The following is a 16,861-nucleotide window of genomic DNA, read 5'->3' as shown; positions in this document are numbered from 1 at the left end:
GTGTGTTTATAAATAGTGTCTATTTATCCAGTTCTGTAAATGTAGCATTCTTCTTCTAAAATAGCATCTAATGTTCCTGAGCCACACATTTCCCATTGATTTATAATTGAATTAGTTCAGCCATTTTTAACTGTAGATATTTATGTGCTGTTAGGTTCAGTGAACACTGTCAAAGCTGCATTTGTTTCCTTTTTTGGTACCTTGATGCTAGTCTACCTATTCAATTTCCTTTGAAATGCAACTTTGTTCAGAGCCAGTAATTTCAATTTAACTTAATTTTTGTGAGCTCACTTATTCTTTGTAAGAGTACTCCCACATCCATTGGGATTAACTTAGATGGAAATTCACAAAAAAGAAGTCTCGGGAAAAGAATGTGTGTGACCTTGATAAATAGCAGCTAAAGTCAACCTGTAATTTAAAGCCTAATCCAGGATTAAATCAGTATAGGTGGTCTCGGAACCCCATTCAAAGAAGGAGCAAATGATTTAGTGCAAATTTTATTATTTACATTAAAGGATATATACATTCCACTGTGAATGCCTGATATTGTTTGTTCTTATGTCTTGATTAAATAAATGACTTTTGAAGTCTGTGCATTACTTTAGGCCATAGCCACTTTTGAATCAGCTGTCTGAATTAGAACAAAAATATTCTGCATTGCTCATCCTACCTCTGCGGGATTCGGGCAATCTGCCATTTATTGCCGGCCAATTTGTAATTCAGAAATTGACAGATAAATGATATCCATTTGAGTCAGAAGAAATCTAACCTTCATTGACTTTAGATACCTATTTTCAGGATCTTAAGACAACTTGCCAAATTCTGTGGAATTTAATGTGCCTGTATATAATTTTGGCAAAATTCTTAAATATCCTCTACACATAATTTGGTTGGTAGGCAGGCAGGTCAGCTGACTGGCAGCTGGGTTGATGTTTGAACACTCTTGCACACTTGATGATTATTTGAATACAGCCACTCATCTAAACAAGTCTGTGACCTCTACCTTGTGGGTCTGCAACAACATTTTTAAAGAAGAAAAGCCTTTCAGCATTTTAAGCCTCTTTTTCTCTTCATTTATATCATGATTGATCTGTGCCTCAAATTCGCCAACCTACTTTAGTTCTGTGACCGTTTAACTTTCGAGCTATCTGTGGAACTTAGATTTGTGAACATCTATGTAAAATTAACGTTGCATGCAGGAATTTTGTTTTGGGAATTGTTGCCTGCTTATAACTATAGTGTGTTTGGGGAAAGCTCTTAGTGAAGGCTTGAAATCCCTCAGACCCTAAGTGACACCATGTGACAATATCAACAATAAAAATGCAATGCTGTTTGTAACTAAGGTATACAAGTATAAATGCATTGCTGAGATAATGCCATACTATTTGACCCTCCCTGTTCCTTTTGTTAGCTAGTTTAATGAACATTTTTAAGTAAACTTGTTCCACACATCTGCTTGCTGAAGTATATTACTCCGGCAGTGTAGACTACAGTTATGACAGGAGATTCACCTAAAACTCTGTTAAAGAGTCATTGAGATATACAGCATGGAAATAGACCCTTCGGTCCGACTCATCCACGCTGACCAAATATCCTAAATTAATCTAGTCCCATTTGCCAGCATTTAGCCCATTTCCCTCTAAATCCTTCATAATCATGTACCCATCCAGATGCCTTTTAAATGTTGTAATTGTACCAGAATCCTCCACTGCTTCTGACAGCTCATTCCATATCAGCACCACCCTCTGCATGAAATAGTTGCCCCTTAGGATCCTTTTAAATCCTTCCTGTCTCACCTTAAACCCGTGTCCTCCAGTTTTGGATTCTCCTACCCTAGGAAAAAGACCTTGGCTATTCATCCAATCCATGCACCTCATGATTTTATAAACTTTTATAGGTCACCCCTCAGCTGTCGATGCTCCAGGGAAAATAGCCCCAACCTACCCAGCCTCTTCTTATAAATCAAACCCTCCAACCCTGGCAACATGCTTGTAAATCTTCTCTGAACCCTTTCAAGTTTCAAGACACCCCCTCCTATAACATGGAGACCAGAATTGTTGGCAGTGTTCAAAAGTGACCTAACCAATGTCCAGTACAGCTGCAACATGCAAGCATGCCAAACACCTCCATCACTGTCTTGTCTACCTGTGACTCCACTTTCAACAAATTATGAACCTGTACTCTAAGATCTCTTTGTTCAGCAACACTCCCCACGAACTTAGCATTAAGTGTACAAGTTCTGCTCGGATTTGCCTTTCCAAAATGCAGCATCTCACTCCTTGGTCCATTGGCCAATTTGATCAAGGTTCATTTGTACTTTGAGGTAACCTTCTTTGCTCTTCATGGCACCACCAATTTTATGTCACCTGAAGACTTATTAACCATACCCCCATGTCCCCATCCAAATCATTTATATAAATGACAAAAAGTAGTGGACCAAGCACCAATCCTTGTGGTACACCACTGGTCACCGCTGTGCAATCCAAAAAGCAGCCCTCCACCACCACCACCATCTGACTCCTACCATCAAGCCAGTTCTATAACCAAATGGTTAGTTCTCCCTGTATTCCATACGATCTAAGCTTGTTAACCAGTTTATCATGCAGAACCTTGTCAGACACCTTACTGAAGTCCAAACAGATCATGTCCATCTCTCTACCTTCATCAATCCTTTTAGCACTGTCTGTAAATGAGAAAGGACTGTGACTGTGCTTAAGTTTCATTTGCAGTAAATTTATTTTCTCCTAAGAGGTTTGAATTTGGCAGAAATTGCAGTCAGTTTAAAACTTTTCTAAAATAAATGAAACTGATAATACGAACAAAGTGCAAGAGTAGGCCCCTCAACCCTTCAAGCTTGCCCCACCATTTAATAAGATAATGTCTGATCTGATTTTAACCTCAACTCTATATTTCTGCATATCCTCAATAATCTTTTATCTCCTCTGTAATTAAGAATCATTCTACTTTACCTACTTCTAAAACCTCACTTCTGTGTCATAAATGAAAATATACATACAACTGCTTGCTTACTTGAGTTATGATTTTTGAGGTAAATTATTATTTTGAATTTTATCTCAAACATTAATGATAAGAATTTTTTTTGTTTCATCTGCAAATGTATTGGAACCAACTAATAGCGTAACGGAATCAAATACATTAATCACAAAAGGAACTTCTTCTAATGCAATCAATTCTTAAGATTGGATTTAAGTACCCTCCGTTTAAATAACATATGTTTTCCATTTCAGTTGTTCATTGGTTCCTGCAGCTTAAATACATTATTCAGTTAAATGAATTTAATCATTTTGAAGCGTTTGTGTTTATACAGAGACTGTGCAGTGATCAGAACGTTTGTGAAGAGGTGGCAAATTAATAAATACAGTATTGCTGTAACAAACAAAAACAGAAATTGCTGGAGAAATAAGTAAGGTAGATAAAGATGCATTATTTCCAATGGTTGGGGATTCAAGAACTAGGGGATGTAGTTTGAGAATTGGGGCAGACCGTTCAGGAAAGATGTTAGGAAGTACTTCTACACACGAAGGATAGTACATGTTTGGAACACTCTTCCACAATGGCAGTGGATGCTGGATCACTTAATTGTTTTAAATCTGAGATAACTTTGTGTTTAGCAAAGATATTAAGAGATATGGGCCAAAGGCAGGTGTACATAGAGTTGGGCCACAGATCAGTTCCTGTGTTCCCCATAACTCGGGTCTGGCAGGATGTATGGAGAGAAAACTGAGTTAGTACTTTGAGTCCAGTTACCCTTCTTCAGAATATTGCTGTTAAAGGCAAGATCAATCCTTTACTTCAGTCATTATGTGCAGTCTCTGTGATATTTTAAAAATTATTGGTCTACAGTCACAGAAACATGAGCAAACCAATCAGCCCCTGAAGTCTGTTTGGCCATTCAATCAGATCATGGTTGTTACAAGTTTGTATTTTTCTTGTTGTTCTTCCCTACATGGCTTTGTAAGTTCAATATTTCATTCATCATGCACTATATTGCACATTAGCTTGGAGCTAGTTTAGGCTTTTGATTCACTAATGTGGAGTATGTTTCAATCCTTGTCTACAATCATATGCCTTTTTTTGGGTGATATCTGTGCTTGAAGTTGAAATTTTATATAAATGTGTTCAGATGTTATGATCATCTGTATCTTGCACATTACACCTTACATCAACCATCAAAATGGATAAATGGCCAGTTGCTAATTTCCATGTTGCCCAAAACAACTTTCTGTATTTTTCCTGTAGGGGAGTACTTGATCTTTACTTAGTTTTTATTGATATGTCTTTATAAAATATAGATCTTAGTATGTATTTCCAATATTCTTATTTTCATTTTACTTGCAGTCTCCAACTTGCTGCAAGCCTTTTTTTTTGCTTTTCTGTTACTTGAATTCATCTTTTGCCTTTCAGACCCATGGTTGACGCAAATTTTGCTTAACTGAATTTAGGAAATTGAAGCATTTTGTGAGCCTTCCAGCTCTGAAATCACCTCCAGGCCTCTAAGCTGCCCGGTGGCAAAACCCAAGTAATTCTATACAGGTTTCACAAGTCAGCCCTTTGTTGTTGCATGTGCGTGGTTCTGCAGAAAAATGCAAACAATCAAGTACTCATTATAAATTTTTTTAAAAATTAACCTTGCAGCAACTTTGCACTCCTCAAATTGAGGCCTCTTCTGCATTCGACCTAGGTGACAATGCCTTTAGCTGCCTCGGGCAAAAACTGTGGAATTTGATCCTGTCTACCTCTAACCAAGCTTATGATCACTGCCATAAAATCTTCTTGTGTGGTTATGATTGTGATTGCTATTTATAAGATCATGGGCTGCAGTTTATTTTTCAATAAGCAGTACTGTCTGAAACTTTACTTTGGTTGAAAAGGGCAGTACTTACAGAGATTCCTCTCTCCACAAGTTCGGTTTTGATTTAGACAACCTATCAGAGCCTTCATGTACAAGTATTTTAAATTAATCACTGTTAGCTTAGAAGTATCAAGAAATTCTCTCGAATGCTTCTGTACTATGCAAGTTTTGAATTATATTTTTATTTATTCTTTCATGGCATCTGAGGATTGTTGGCAAGGCTAGCACTGGTTGCCCGTCTGTATAAACCCTTGAGCTAAGAGGGCTGCTAGTGCCATTAAGTAGCACGTGCTTAGCAATAACCTGTTCGCTGGTGCTCAGTTTTATTTCCAGCAGGATTACTCGGCTTCTGTCTTCATTACTTGTTTGAATCAAACATGAACAGAAGAGCTTATTTTCAGAGGTGGTATGAGAGTGACTGCTTTGACATTAAGACCACATTGAACCAAGTGTGGCATCATGGACCCCTGGCAAAATGAGAGTCATTGGGGATTGGAGGAAAAAATCTCTCTACTCATTGGAGTCATACCAAGCAAAAAGGATAATGGTTGTTCAAGGTCAATCATCTCAGCCCCAGGATACCATTGCAGAGTTCCCCATGATAGTATCCTCAGCCTTATCATCTTCAATTGCTTCATCAATAAATCTCCCACCATCATAAATTCAGAAGTGGGCATGTTTTTTAGGATTGCACAATGCTCAGCAACATTTCACAACATCTCAAGTATTGAAGTAGTCTGGCCTATATACAACAACAACAACTGGAGAACATCAAGGTTTGGGTTAATAAGTGGCATGTAACATTCATCTCTTTAAATTGCCACGCAATGACCATTTCCAAAAAGAGAGAATCTGACAGGCATGTCTTGAAATTCATTGGCATTACTATTGCTGAATCGTCTATGATTACTATACAGACAACTGCAGTTGACCAGAAGCTGAACTGGACTTTATACATTAATACTGTGAGGACAAGAGCAGTTCAACAGCTGCGAATCCTGAAGCATGTAATTCTGTTCCACACTCAAAACCTGCCCACTATTTTCAAGGCACAAGTCAGAGTGTGAAGAAATGCTTCTACTTGGCTGGATAAGTGGATCTTCAACACAATCAAGAAGCTTGACATCATACAGGATAAAGCACCCCACTCACCTTATTGACAATACATCCATAAACATTCATTGACATAGGTGCATATGTACTGCAGAAATTCATCAACACTCCTTAGCACCTTCTAAACTGATCACCAATATCATCTAGTAGAAGCACAAGGGCAGCAGATACAATGAAACGCCACCACTTGCAAGCTCGGTTCCAAGCCACTCACCATCCTGTCTTAGAAATATATTAAAATTCCATCAGAATTACTGGGGAAGAATCCTTGAAATTTCTCCATCTCAGAGTTGTGGATAGACCTGCACCAAATTGACTGCAGCAGTCCAAGAAGACAACTCACCACAATGTTCTCAAAGACAAATGGGGATATACAACAAATGCTGGCCAGCTAGTGAAGTCCAATCCTGTGAATGAATAAAAAGAATACATGAGTTTCTCGAGAATGCCTGAGGCTCAGACATGTGTAGCTGTTTCATAAATTACTTTCCCTATGTTATAAAGTCAGAAGTGAGGATGTTTGCTCAGATTGCATAATTTTTAGTACCATTCACGACACCTCAGATACTGAAGCAGTTGGTGTCCGTAGGCAGAAAGACTTGCAGAACCTCCATGGTTGGACTAATAAGTGGAAAGTAACATTTGAGCCACACAAGGCCAGACAATGACTACCTCAAACAAGAGATGCTAGACATTGCCCCTTGACATTTAATGCCATGCCTATCAGTGAATCCTTTACTAGAAATATCCTAAATATTACCATTGACCAGACACTGAACTGAATCATTTGTCTAAATATGGTGACTACAAGAAAAAGCCAGAGGCTGGACCTTCTGTGGCATGTAAATTGTTGCCCCAGATTCTGTCTGTTCCCTACAAGGCATAAGCTGTGATGGAATACTCATCTTGATGAATGCAGTTCCAATAGCACTCAGGAATTTTGACAGCATTCAGGATCAAACAGCCTGTTTGATTAGTACACCATCCACCACCTTCAACATTCATTCCTGTCACCATTGACACCCATTGGAAGCAGTGTGTACCATCTAGAAGATGAATTGCAGTAACTCACTAAGATGACTCCAACAGCATCTTTCAGATGCACAACCTCTGCAGCTTTGAAGGACAAGGGCAGTAGGTGCATGGTAGCAATAACACCTGCATATTCTCCAACTCTGTCTCCACCTTGATTTGGAACAATATTGACATTCCTTCACTGCCGTTGGGTCAAAATCCTGGACCTCTCTTCCAAATAACACTCTTGGTGTCCTTACACTCCAAGGATAGCAGGTGTTGAGGAAGCAGCACAATGACACTTTCTCCAGGGCAAATAAGGATGTTCAATAAATGCTAACTTTACCCATGATACCCACATCCCATGAACAATTTTTTTTTTAAAAATCAGTTTTAATGAATATTCTGTTGCTGTTTAGTCTGATTTTTTTTAGACACTCAGTGTTGTATCTATCATAAAGTGCTAGAAGTAAACTTTTTAAAACACAGTATCTTCTTACTTTGATGTATGTTGCCGCAGTCTTTCCATCTCTTTTATTTAAAAGAAAATTTGTTTTCTCTTGTAGGATAGCTTGGATGCCTTAATTTATGATTTGGACTTCCCTGCCTTAAGAAAAAACAAGAACATTGACAGCTTCATAAATCGATGTGAGTATTGCAGAATTCTACATAAAATTACTACATCAGAAATAGATAAAACTAACATTTTTGATACCAAGTTATTACTGGTATTGGTAAGTAAAGAGATACAAATCTGATAGTATACAAATAAACATTTCTAGTATAGGTAAAAATATAATAATGTACTCCTAAGAAAGACTTGGAAACAAATAATTACTTTGTAGTTTAGGTTTCAAGTTTTTATATAGTGCATAGTTGTTAGGATTGTCTGACAAAAAAAAACATTAATAGCTCGCTTGTTTAGATTCTTTCTGGAAGAAATCTAAAAGCAGAAACCTCAGCAAAGTATATCCCCATGTGTTCCATTAATTATCTAATTATTATCACCTCCACAATGGTATGTTAGAGCATAGAACATAAAAAAGTACAGCACAGAACAGGCCCTTCGGCCCACGATGTTGTGCCATGGAATAATCCGAATCCAAAATTAAAATAACCTAACCTACGTTCCCCTGAATTCACTGCTGTCCATGTGCATGTCCAGCAGTCGCTTAAATTGTTATCCTTCATTGCGAGAGATTTCGAAGATAGGAGTGGGGATGTGTAGAGGGACCTGGTGAGACCATGTGGAATATTGTGTGCAGTTTTGGTCTCCTTTTCTGAGGAAGGATGCTCTTGTTCTTGAAGGAGTGCAGCGAAGGTTTACCAGGCTGATTCCGGGGATGGTGGGTCTGACATATGTGGAGAGATTGACTAGGTTGAGATTGTTTTCAAGAGAGTTCAGACGAAAATGGGAGATCTCATAGAGACTAATAAAATTCCAATAGGACTGGACGGTACATACAGAAGGATGCTCTTGATAGGGGGTGTGCCAGAACCTGGCAATCAGTGTGAGGATTTGGGGTAGACAATTTTGGATGGAGATCTGAAGACGTTTCTTCATCTAAAAGGTGGTGAACCTGTGGAATTCATTACCACAAGAAGTAGTAGATGCCAAAATTTTGAATGTATTCAAAAAGCGACTAGATGTAGCGCTTGCAGGCGAATGGAATCAAAGGGTATGGGGAGAAAGCAGATTAGGCTATCGAGTTGGACGATCAGCCATGACTGTGACGATTGACAGCAGGCATGAAGAGCTGAATGGCCACCTCAAATCTCCAGTCTTCTATGTTTTGCTCAGGGTTTTACCTGAGCCAGGGCAGTGCACTACCTCGCACTTCTGATTAACAACGGTATCAGTGATCCACCTTTTAATGAATAAGATATAAGGGTTAAAGACAAAAAAATCAGAAGGTAGAGGAAATAAAGTGAATTAAAAGCAAAAGCAGAATTCCAAGGGCATTGGAAATATTCAACAGGCCAATAAACATTTGTAAATAAAGAAACAAAGTTGGCATTTCAAATCAGTGATGCCTCTTCAGAACGCCACATGCGATGTTTTCATCCTTTAACTTAAATGGATGCTAATTTAAGAATGTGATGAGGAACAATTTCTGCTCCAAGGGTTGTGAAAGATTGGAACCCTTTGCAACAAGGAGCTGTGGTGGCAGAGTCCTGGTGTATATTTAATACTGAAACGGAGAGATTCTTGATCAGTAGGGGAATCAAGAGTTATGCGGAAAGGGGAGGGAATTGGCTGTGAGGAATGTCACATCAGCCATGGTCCTATTGAATGACAGAGCTGACTCGAGAGGCTGAATGGCCTTCTACTGATCCTCTTATGGTCTTACAATGCGTCAAAGAACCAGCTGGAAACAAATATCTGACAATTGCATTTCTGAAAGATGGTTGCAGTACTGACATTCAAGAGGCTATTTCACCATTTATCATGTTGCACAGATCAATAAACAAAAAAGGGGGTTTGAATATACCAGTTTTAGTGCTGTAAATGATAGCCTCCACTGCTTTTTGATGCACTCTATGCAACATCTACCATATTGAATGTGCTTTTTATGCAGTCTCCACTTTCTTCATGAAGCCTTCACCTGTGTATCCTGTGCCCTTTATGCAGCCTCTGTCCCGTTTTCATACTCCTTATGCAGCTCTGGTGTGCTGTTGTGCTTTTTATGCATCCTCTGCCATGCTCTTGAGCTCTTTATGGATCCGCTGCAATGCTCACTTGCTTTTTTGCAACCTGTGCCGTCCTCTTGTGCTCTTTGTGCAGCCACCGCCACTATCCTTCACTCTGAATGTAACTTCTGCCATGTTCTCACGCTCTTTATGCTGCATTATATATGCTCTTTATGCATTCTCTGCTGTGCTCGCGTGCGTTTTATGCAACCTCTGCAGTCCTTTTGTGCTCATTATGCAGCCTGCGTCGTTTTGTTGTGCACTTGAGTCAACTTCTTGTGGTCTTTATGCAGCCTCCTCTGCTCTCTTGTGTTCTTTATGCTGCCTATGCCACTCTGTTGTGTTGTTTGTGCTGCCTCTGCTGTGTTCTTGTACTCTTTATGTACCTTGTGCTGCTGTCTTGTGTTCTTTATGCAGCCTCTGCTGCTTTATTGTGCACTGTAGTCAATGTCCACCGCTGTCTTGTGCTCTTACTGCAGCTTACTCAGCTCTCCTCTGCTCTTTGTGCAGCCTGTGTCACACTCCTATGTCGTTTGTTTAATCTCTGCCGCCCTCACACGTTGTTTGCGCGTCCTCCATCCCGCCCTTGTGCTCTTTATGCAGTCTCCACTGCTCTCTTGTGCTCTTTATACAGCCTCTTTATGCAATCTCCACAAAATTCCCACACATTTTATGCACCTACCATAGCTCTTTCAGTGGCCCCATTGTGCTTTCGCCCTCCTCATGAAATTTTTGCCTCCTACTCAATCACGTTATGACATCTCCACCAAGCTCCTTTTCTCTTTTATAAAGCCTCCACTGCGAAATCTTGATCTTTATGCAGTCCCCAACACTTTTTAAGAGCCTGCCCTGTGCTGCTGTCCTCCGCTGTTTTGATTGTCTCCGCATTTTCTTGCACACTTTATGAAATTTCCATTATTCTTTTGCATTGTTAATGAAATTTCAACTCTTCATAAGATCTCCATTGCACTTTTGTGCTCTTTATGCAGATTTCCCTACTCGTCTGCACCCTATGTATAGCCTCCACCGTGCTCTCATGCTCTTTTTAAAAATTTCAACTGCTCTCTTGCACTCCTTTTGAAGTCTCCGCTTTCAGTCTTTTGTTGTTGGTACAAAACTCTTGGATTCATGTGGAGCATTTTGATTGTATCATCTCAAAAAATTTAGTCTGTGTGCCCAGTGAGCACTGACCTCACCCTAGACATCCATGACTGCTTTAAGAGTCTGATTGTTTAAATTGGCAAGTAAAAGTGAACTCCAACCTGGCTGTTATCTACCGTTCCACTGGTGTCAAGCAGCTCCTACCTCCTGGAGGTACCCTGTGCCCCAAATCGGCTGACAACCTCGCTTCCTGATTGTCTGTAGTTAAAAGTAGCATTGCAAGAATGAATGATGCAGCTTGGAGGAATAATCTCCATATTAGGTTCTTGACCTCACTTTGAAAATCCAGGTACTGATTTCCAATTTTGAAGATCTAGCTAAACAACAGTAAGCCTACAATTTTTATCTCTGAGAGTCCAAAACAATAGACACGTGTGAACGCAACATGCAGGTTCCCTTCAAAACCACACCATTCTGACTTGGAACGATAACACCTTTTCTTTACTATTTTTGAATTTAAACCCTGGAATTTCCTTGCTAACAGCATTGAGGATGCTGCTGTACCAGAAGTAGTTCAGCAATTTGAAGAAGACAATTTCTTGAGGGATGTTAAGGATTGGCAGTAAATGTTGCTCTTGCCAACCACACCCATTTTTCATGAAAGCATATTCTTTAAAAAAAATCATAGATTTCTGGCGGGTCTTTAGGGGGAGGCGGTAGCATAATGATAATGCCACTGGACTGGTAATCTCAAGACCAAGGCTAATGTTTAGAGTCATCAGGTCGAGTTTCACAATGGCAGATGGTGAGATTTGAATTCAATAAAATCTGGAATTATAAATTACTCTGGTGACCAGGCAAACCTGGTTCACAAATATCCTTTAGGGAAGGAAGTCTGGCACACACCTTACTCCAGACCATCAACAGTGTGGTTAGCTGTTAACTGTCCCTGAAACTGTTAGGATAAGCCACTCAATCAGAAACATTTGGGGTGAGCAGTAAATGCTTGACTTACCAGCAACATTCCATTGCGAGAATAGAGGAAAATCCATGGCACCCTTGAACTTAAATTTTGAGGGACATCTCTCGGATGCTGCTGCACACCTAATGACTATCACATTCTATTGATTTGTTGAAAATTACTTTCATTTACGGATCATTTCATTCTTACATTTTATGAACCAAATGGTTTTGAATTAAGTATAACAGTTTATTAGGGCTTTAATATTTTGGAATGGAAGGTATGATTCATTCGCATATTGCTGCTTCCAAAAATGTACAGTCATATTTTTGGGCATTTAAAGCTTGTTCCTCAATTGCCAAGTTAAAATCGTTTATGTCTTTATGAAGTAAGAGAGGTCTTAAGACCAATCCCTTTCAACCATTTGCTACACTTCTGTGTTGAGCAATCACATTTTATGTTTGAGAGATAATGGGAACTTATGTTTGCACTGTTTCTGCTAGCGAACCGTACTTCTTTTTATACTCCCTCAGTTGCTCATGCTCCTTTTTTTGCTGTAGATCTTTTATATAACATCAGTCTTTTTTTGAGATTCATGCTGATGGTGTTTCCTCGAAGTACGCTTTAGATAGGATTACACAAAATAATAAACACAGAAACAGATCATTTGACTTTGAGTCTGAGTCTCTGATGGTGTTATGCCTCGCTTGAGCTTCCTCCCATCTTTCTTCTTCTAAATCTGCCAGTGTAATCATGTTTTCCCTTACACCTCAGACATTAGTCGAGTTTCCCTTCAAATACATCTATGCTATTCATGGAAATCACTTTCATGATAGTAATATCTACATTCTCTCCATTTTGTAGTACAGAGTTTTCTTCTGAATTCATTCTTGGAGTCTTATGTTGATGTCATGTAGTTATGCTGTTCATCTAAAGAAGAAAAATTTTTTCTTATATTTTAGCAACAGTCAAAATGAATGAATTATAAACATTTAAAAAAAACTTAATAATCCCTTTGAATAGTGCTATGCAAGGGCCTTGCTGATGCTTGATATATGTTCAAAACTTCAGGGACAGCTTTCGTTGGAATGCTGTCCTTCAAACTAGCAGCTATGGCATCATGTCAGCATTGCATGCTGATTGATGTTACGTTTGTCATGCTCTGCTAAATTCTAATGGATGTTAACTGTACACTAAATGCTTTCACCAAAATGGTATATGCTGTGCTTCACGTTAGGGCTCTGCCAATGCACTGTGGTTGACTTTTTAACTCATATGGCACTAGGAGTACCCAAAACGTGGATAGTATTAAACTGCATTACTTTGCATGTGAGCATAGTTCATTTTCATTGCAACTGTGACTAATACTTTCTGCATTTATTTTGCAGACAAAGATGCAATGAGTAAAATTCGGGATTTAAGAATGAAAGCAGAAGACTATGAAGTTGTTAAAGTGATTGGGAGAGGAGCATTTGGTGAAGTTCAGCTGGTGGGTTATGGCATTGGATTCTTCATTTTATGTTGGAGTTCAGAATTTCAAGCAATAAAACATTTGGAGCGCTGCAGCCTACCACACCACATAGTGAAGAGCAGCTGTGGTGTCGTTTCAGTATTGCAGTTTCATTTGATTCCTAGATATGGAATTGCTGTAATAATGCTCCAGAGATAATGGGAACTGCAGATGCTGGAGAATCCGAGATAACAAAGTGTGGAGCCGGATGAACACAGCAGACCAAGCAGCATTTTAGGAGCACAAAAGCTGAAATTTCACAAGGTTCAAAATCTCCCCTCCCCCCAGTGCATCCCAAAACCAGCCCAGCTTGTCCCCACCTCCCTAACCTGTTCTTCCTCTCACCTATCCCCTCCTCCCACCTCAAGCTGCACCTCCATTTCCTACCTACTAACCTCATCCCGCCCCCTTGATCTGTCTGTCCTCCCCGGACTGACCTATCCCCTCCCTACCTCCCTTCCTACACTCACCTCCACTGGCTCCATCCCCCAACCCTTTAACTTTTCTGTCTCCTCTCCACCTATCTTCTCCTCTATCCATCTTCAATCCGCCTCCCCCACTCTCCCTATTTATTTCAGAACCCTCTCCCCCACCCCCTTTTCTGATGAATGGTCTAGGCCCAAAACGTCAGCTTTTGTGCTCCTAAGATGCTACTTGGCCTGCTGTGTTCATCAGGCTCCACACTTTGTTATCTGTAATAATGCTCCTTTTCCTTCTGGTGAAAAGGAGAATCCTGAATCTAAGCCATGAAATTCTTCTTAGCTGATTGTCCAATGAATGGAGTAGTAGGGCCTGCAGATGCTGGAGAATCTGAGATACCAAGGTGTAGAGTTGGATGAGCACAGCAGGCCAAGCAGCATCAGAGGAGCAGGAAGGCTGACGTATCGGGCCTGGACCCTTCTTCAGAAATGAAGAAGGGTCTCAGCCCGAAACGTCAGCCTTCCTGCACCTCTGATGCTGCTTGGCCTGCTGTGTTCATCCAGCTCTATACCTTGGTATTCACTGAATGGGTCAAGGTTTTAGGGTGGTTGACCATGGTGATCCTGAGTTGTGTCATGTGTATTGTTGATTTTTGAAAATAATGGAATGATAAAAAACAATCACAGTGAACTGGGGTTGATGTAGAAGATTAGTCATGATTGTATTGATGTAGAGCAGGCTACTTCAAGTCTTTTTTAAAATTTCCTTGCATTCTTACCTTTCTAATAATTAACATTTTGCAGTTTATTCCCACGAGGCATCATATATTTCAATGTAATGTCCTTGTCATGAGAATAGTTCTTTCCAGATTTAATGAAGTACAGCATTCAACATAAGGTGAAGCTAAATTCACTGGAATGTATTTTGTACAGTTTCCAAGGAATGAATGTACATTAAACATAATTGCTGTGTAATTTTTTTCAAAGCTTTTTAAAGGCTATTCTAATATGTGCTTTCTGTTGGTAACTTTTAAATTGTCATCATCTTGTTATGAAAATGATTTGATTTTGCCATACAATTTAAGCAGTAAACCATGGTGTTTATTCATATAAGGACCAGTTTTCAGAAAGCATGCACTACCTCTGTTTTTCTAAGCTTTTAAGTTTTACCTATGTGAATACAAGCCTGTGTGCTGATACTGTACCGAGTTAACCACTTCAGTATGAACCTGCATCTCCCATTGAGTGATTGTGAGATTGATTTAACTATAGAAACGTAGGATATTTGTGGCTCAGCAAGGGGGCATTCAGCCCATCATGTTTGTGCCATCCAGAAAAGAAGAAAAAAAATGCTAGCTACGTATTCTAATCCCACTTTCCATCGCCTGCTTTGTAGCCTTACAAGTTACAACACTTCAGATGCAGGTCCAAGTACTTTTCTTAAATATGTTGAAGGTCTTTGCCTCCACTAGCAAATAGACAATACATTCTAGAACCCACCACAAGATTTTTCCTCTTTCAATCTTTTAATCTTTCCACCAAATATCTGAAATCAGTGCAATTGATAATTGATATTCTCTGCTATTTGCTGTGGTCCCTTTATCATTTTGTGCATGTCAATTAAGTCATCCCCTCAAACTCCTAGGAAAGCAATCCTAGCTTATGCAATCTTTCTTCTTTCAAATCTTACGATCATTCTTGTAAATCTCCTATGTACCTTCTCCTGAGCATTATGCTTTTACAGGAATGCAGAGACCAGAACTGAACACAAAATTCTAGCTGTTATTTAACCTGCATTTTCTTTACATAGTTCTGGCCTTTTATACAATTTCACAATTGGATACCTGTGCTTTCAAAAAAAGACAATGCCTTGTGCAGTAAAAAGAAATACTAGATATTGTACCTTCACCAGTGAGCGACTTGCCCGACTACCTTTGAGTACCTGTGGACATCAAATATCTCCATACTTGTCAATATCTTTTCATTTATAATGTAGAATAAAATCAAAGAATCCCCATAGTGTGAAAACAGGCAATTCAGCCCATTGAGTCCATACCAATCCTCTGACAAGTATCCTACCCAGACCTGCAACCCCCCTCCCCCCCCCACCGACAACCCCCCACTGTATCCTTTTAACTCTGCATTTCTCATGCCTAATCCACTTAGCCTGCACATCCCTTGACACCATGGGGCATTCATTATGGCCAATCCACCTTCTCTTTGGGCTGTTGAAAGAAACCTGAGCACCTGGAGCAGACAAAAGGGGAAAGTGCAAACTCCACACAGATAGTCATCCGAAGGTGGAACTGAACCCCGTCCCTGGCTGTGAGGCAGCAGTGCTAACCATTGTGCCACCCCTGTGTATTATCTATTCGTTTGTTCTCCCCAAATACATTACCTCCCAATTCTCTGGATTAAATTTCATTTGCCACCCTTCCACTGACTCACCCAAATCATTGATAGCGTTCCGGAGTCCATCACTGACCTTGACACTAATGACTGCACGCCAACTTCTTCGTCATCTACAAATTTCCCAATCATACCTCCCATATATAATTCCAAATTATTAATACATACAACAAGTAAGGAACTCGAAACTGAACCCTCTGAAGCTCCATTGCTGACTGCTTTCAATTTGCAAAATCATCCATTGACAGTTACTCTTTATTTCCCGTCACTGAACTAATTTTGAGTCTGGCTCCTCTCAGTATCCTGAATCAATCAGTATGCCACATGAGATCTTGCCAAAATCCAAGTTGCACAACCCTCATCAATCCTCCTTGTTAATCCAACTAAGTTGGTAAGGCATGATCTTCCCTTAAAGCCATGCTGAATATCCCTGATTTTCACATGCCTTTGTACATGACAGTTTATCCTGCCTCTCAGAATTGATTCTAATAATTTGCCCATCACCGGATGTGATATAATTATTTGGCTTATCCCTGACATCCTTCTTTTTAAACAATGGTATATAATTTTCTGACCTCCCAATTCTTTCGTATCTTGTTTATAACTAGCGAAGATAGGAAAATGAACCTCGGATTACCTGGAAATTCCACCCTGCCTCCTTTGACAGCCTGTGATGCAAATCATCCTGCTGCTGTGTTGATTTATCCACCTTCATGGATGTTAGTCACTTTAGTATTTCCAGTTGCATTACCTTTATTGTATTGAATATT

At 39.6% G+C, this 16,861-nt stretch overlaps 1 protein-coding gene across 3 annotated transcripts in view; it reads left to right on the top strand.

Moving 5' to 3' along the window:
- rock1 (Rho-associated, coiled-coil containing protein kinase 1) overlaps positions 1-16,861 on the top strand; it is a 214,406-nt gene that overhangs the window by 28,762 nt on the left and 168,783 nt on the right. For all 3 annotated transcript variants that reach the window (XM_048529564.2, XM_048529565.2, XM_059646086.1), the window contains exons 2-3: positions 7,567-7,648; positions 13,142-13,242. In XM_048529564.2, the coding sequence (XP_048385521.1) occupies positions 7,567-7,648; positions 13,142-13,242 (183 nt within the window). The remainder of the gene's footprint in view (positions 1-7,566; positions 7,649-13,141; positions 13,243-16,861) is intronic.

The sequence above is a fragment of the Stegostoma tigrinum genome, chromosome 5, assembly GCF_030684315.1.
Source record: "Stegostoma tigrinum isolate sSteTig4 chromosome 5, sSteTig4.hap1, whole genome shotgun sequence".
In the NCBI taxonomy this organism is placed as follows: Eukaryota; Metazoa; Chordata; class Chondrichthyes; order Orectolobiformes; family Stegostomatidae; genus Stegostoma; species Stegostoma tigrinum.
The sequence above is the reverse complement of the archived record's forward strand: the minus strand, read 5'-3'. Positions and strand labels throughout refer to the sequence as shown.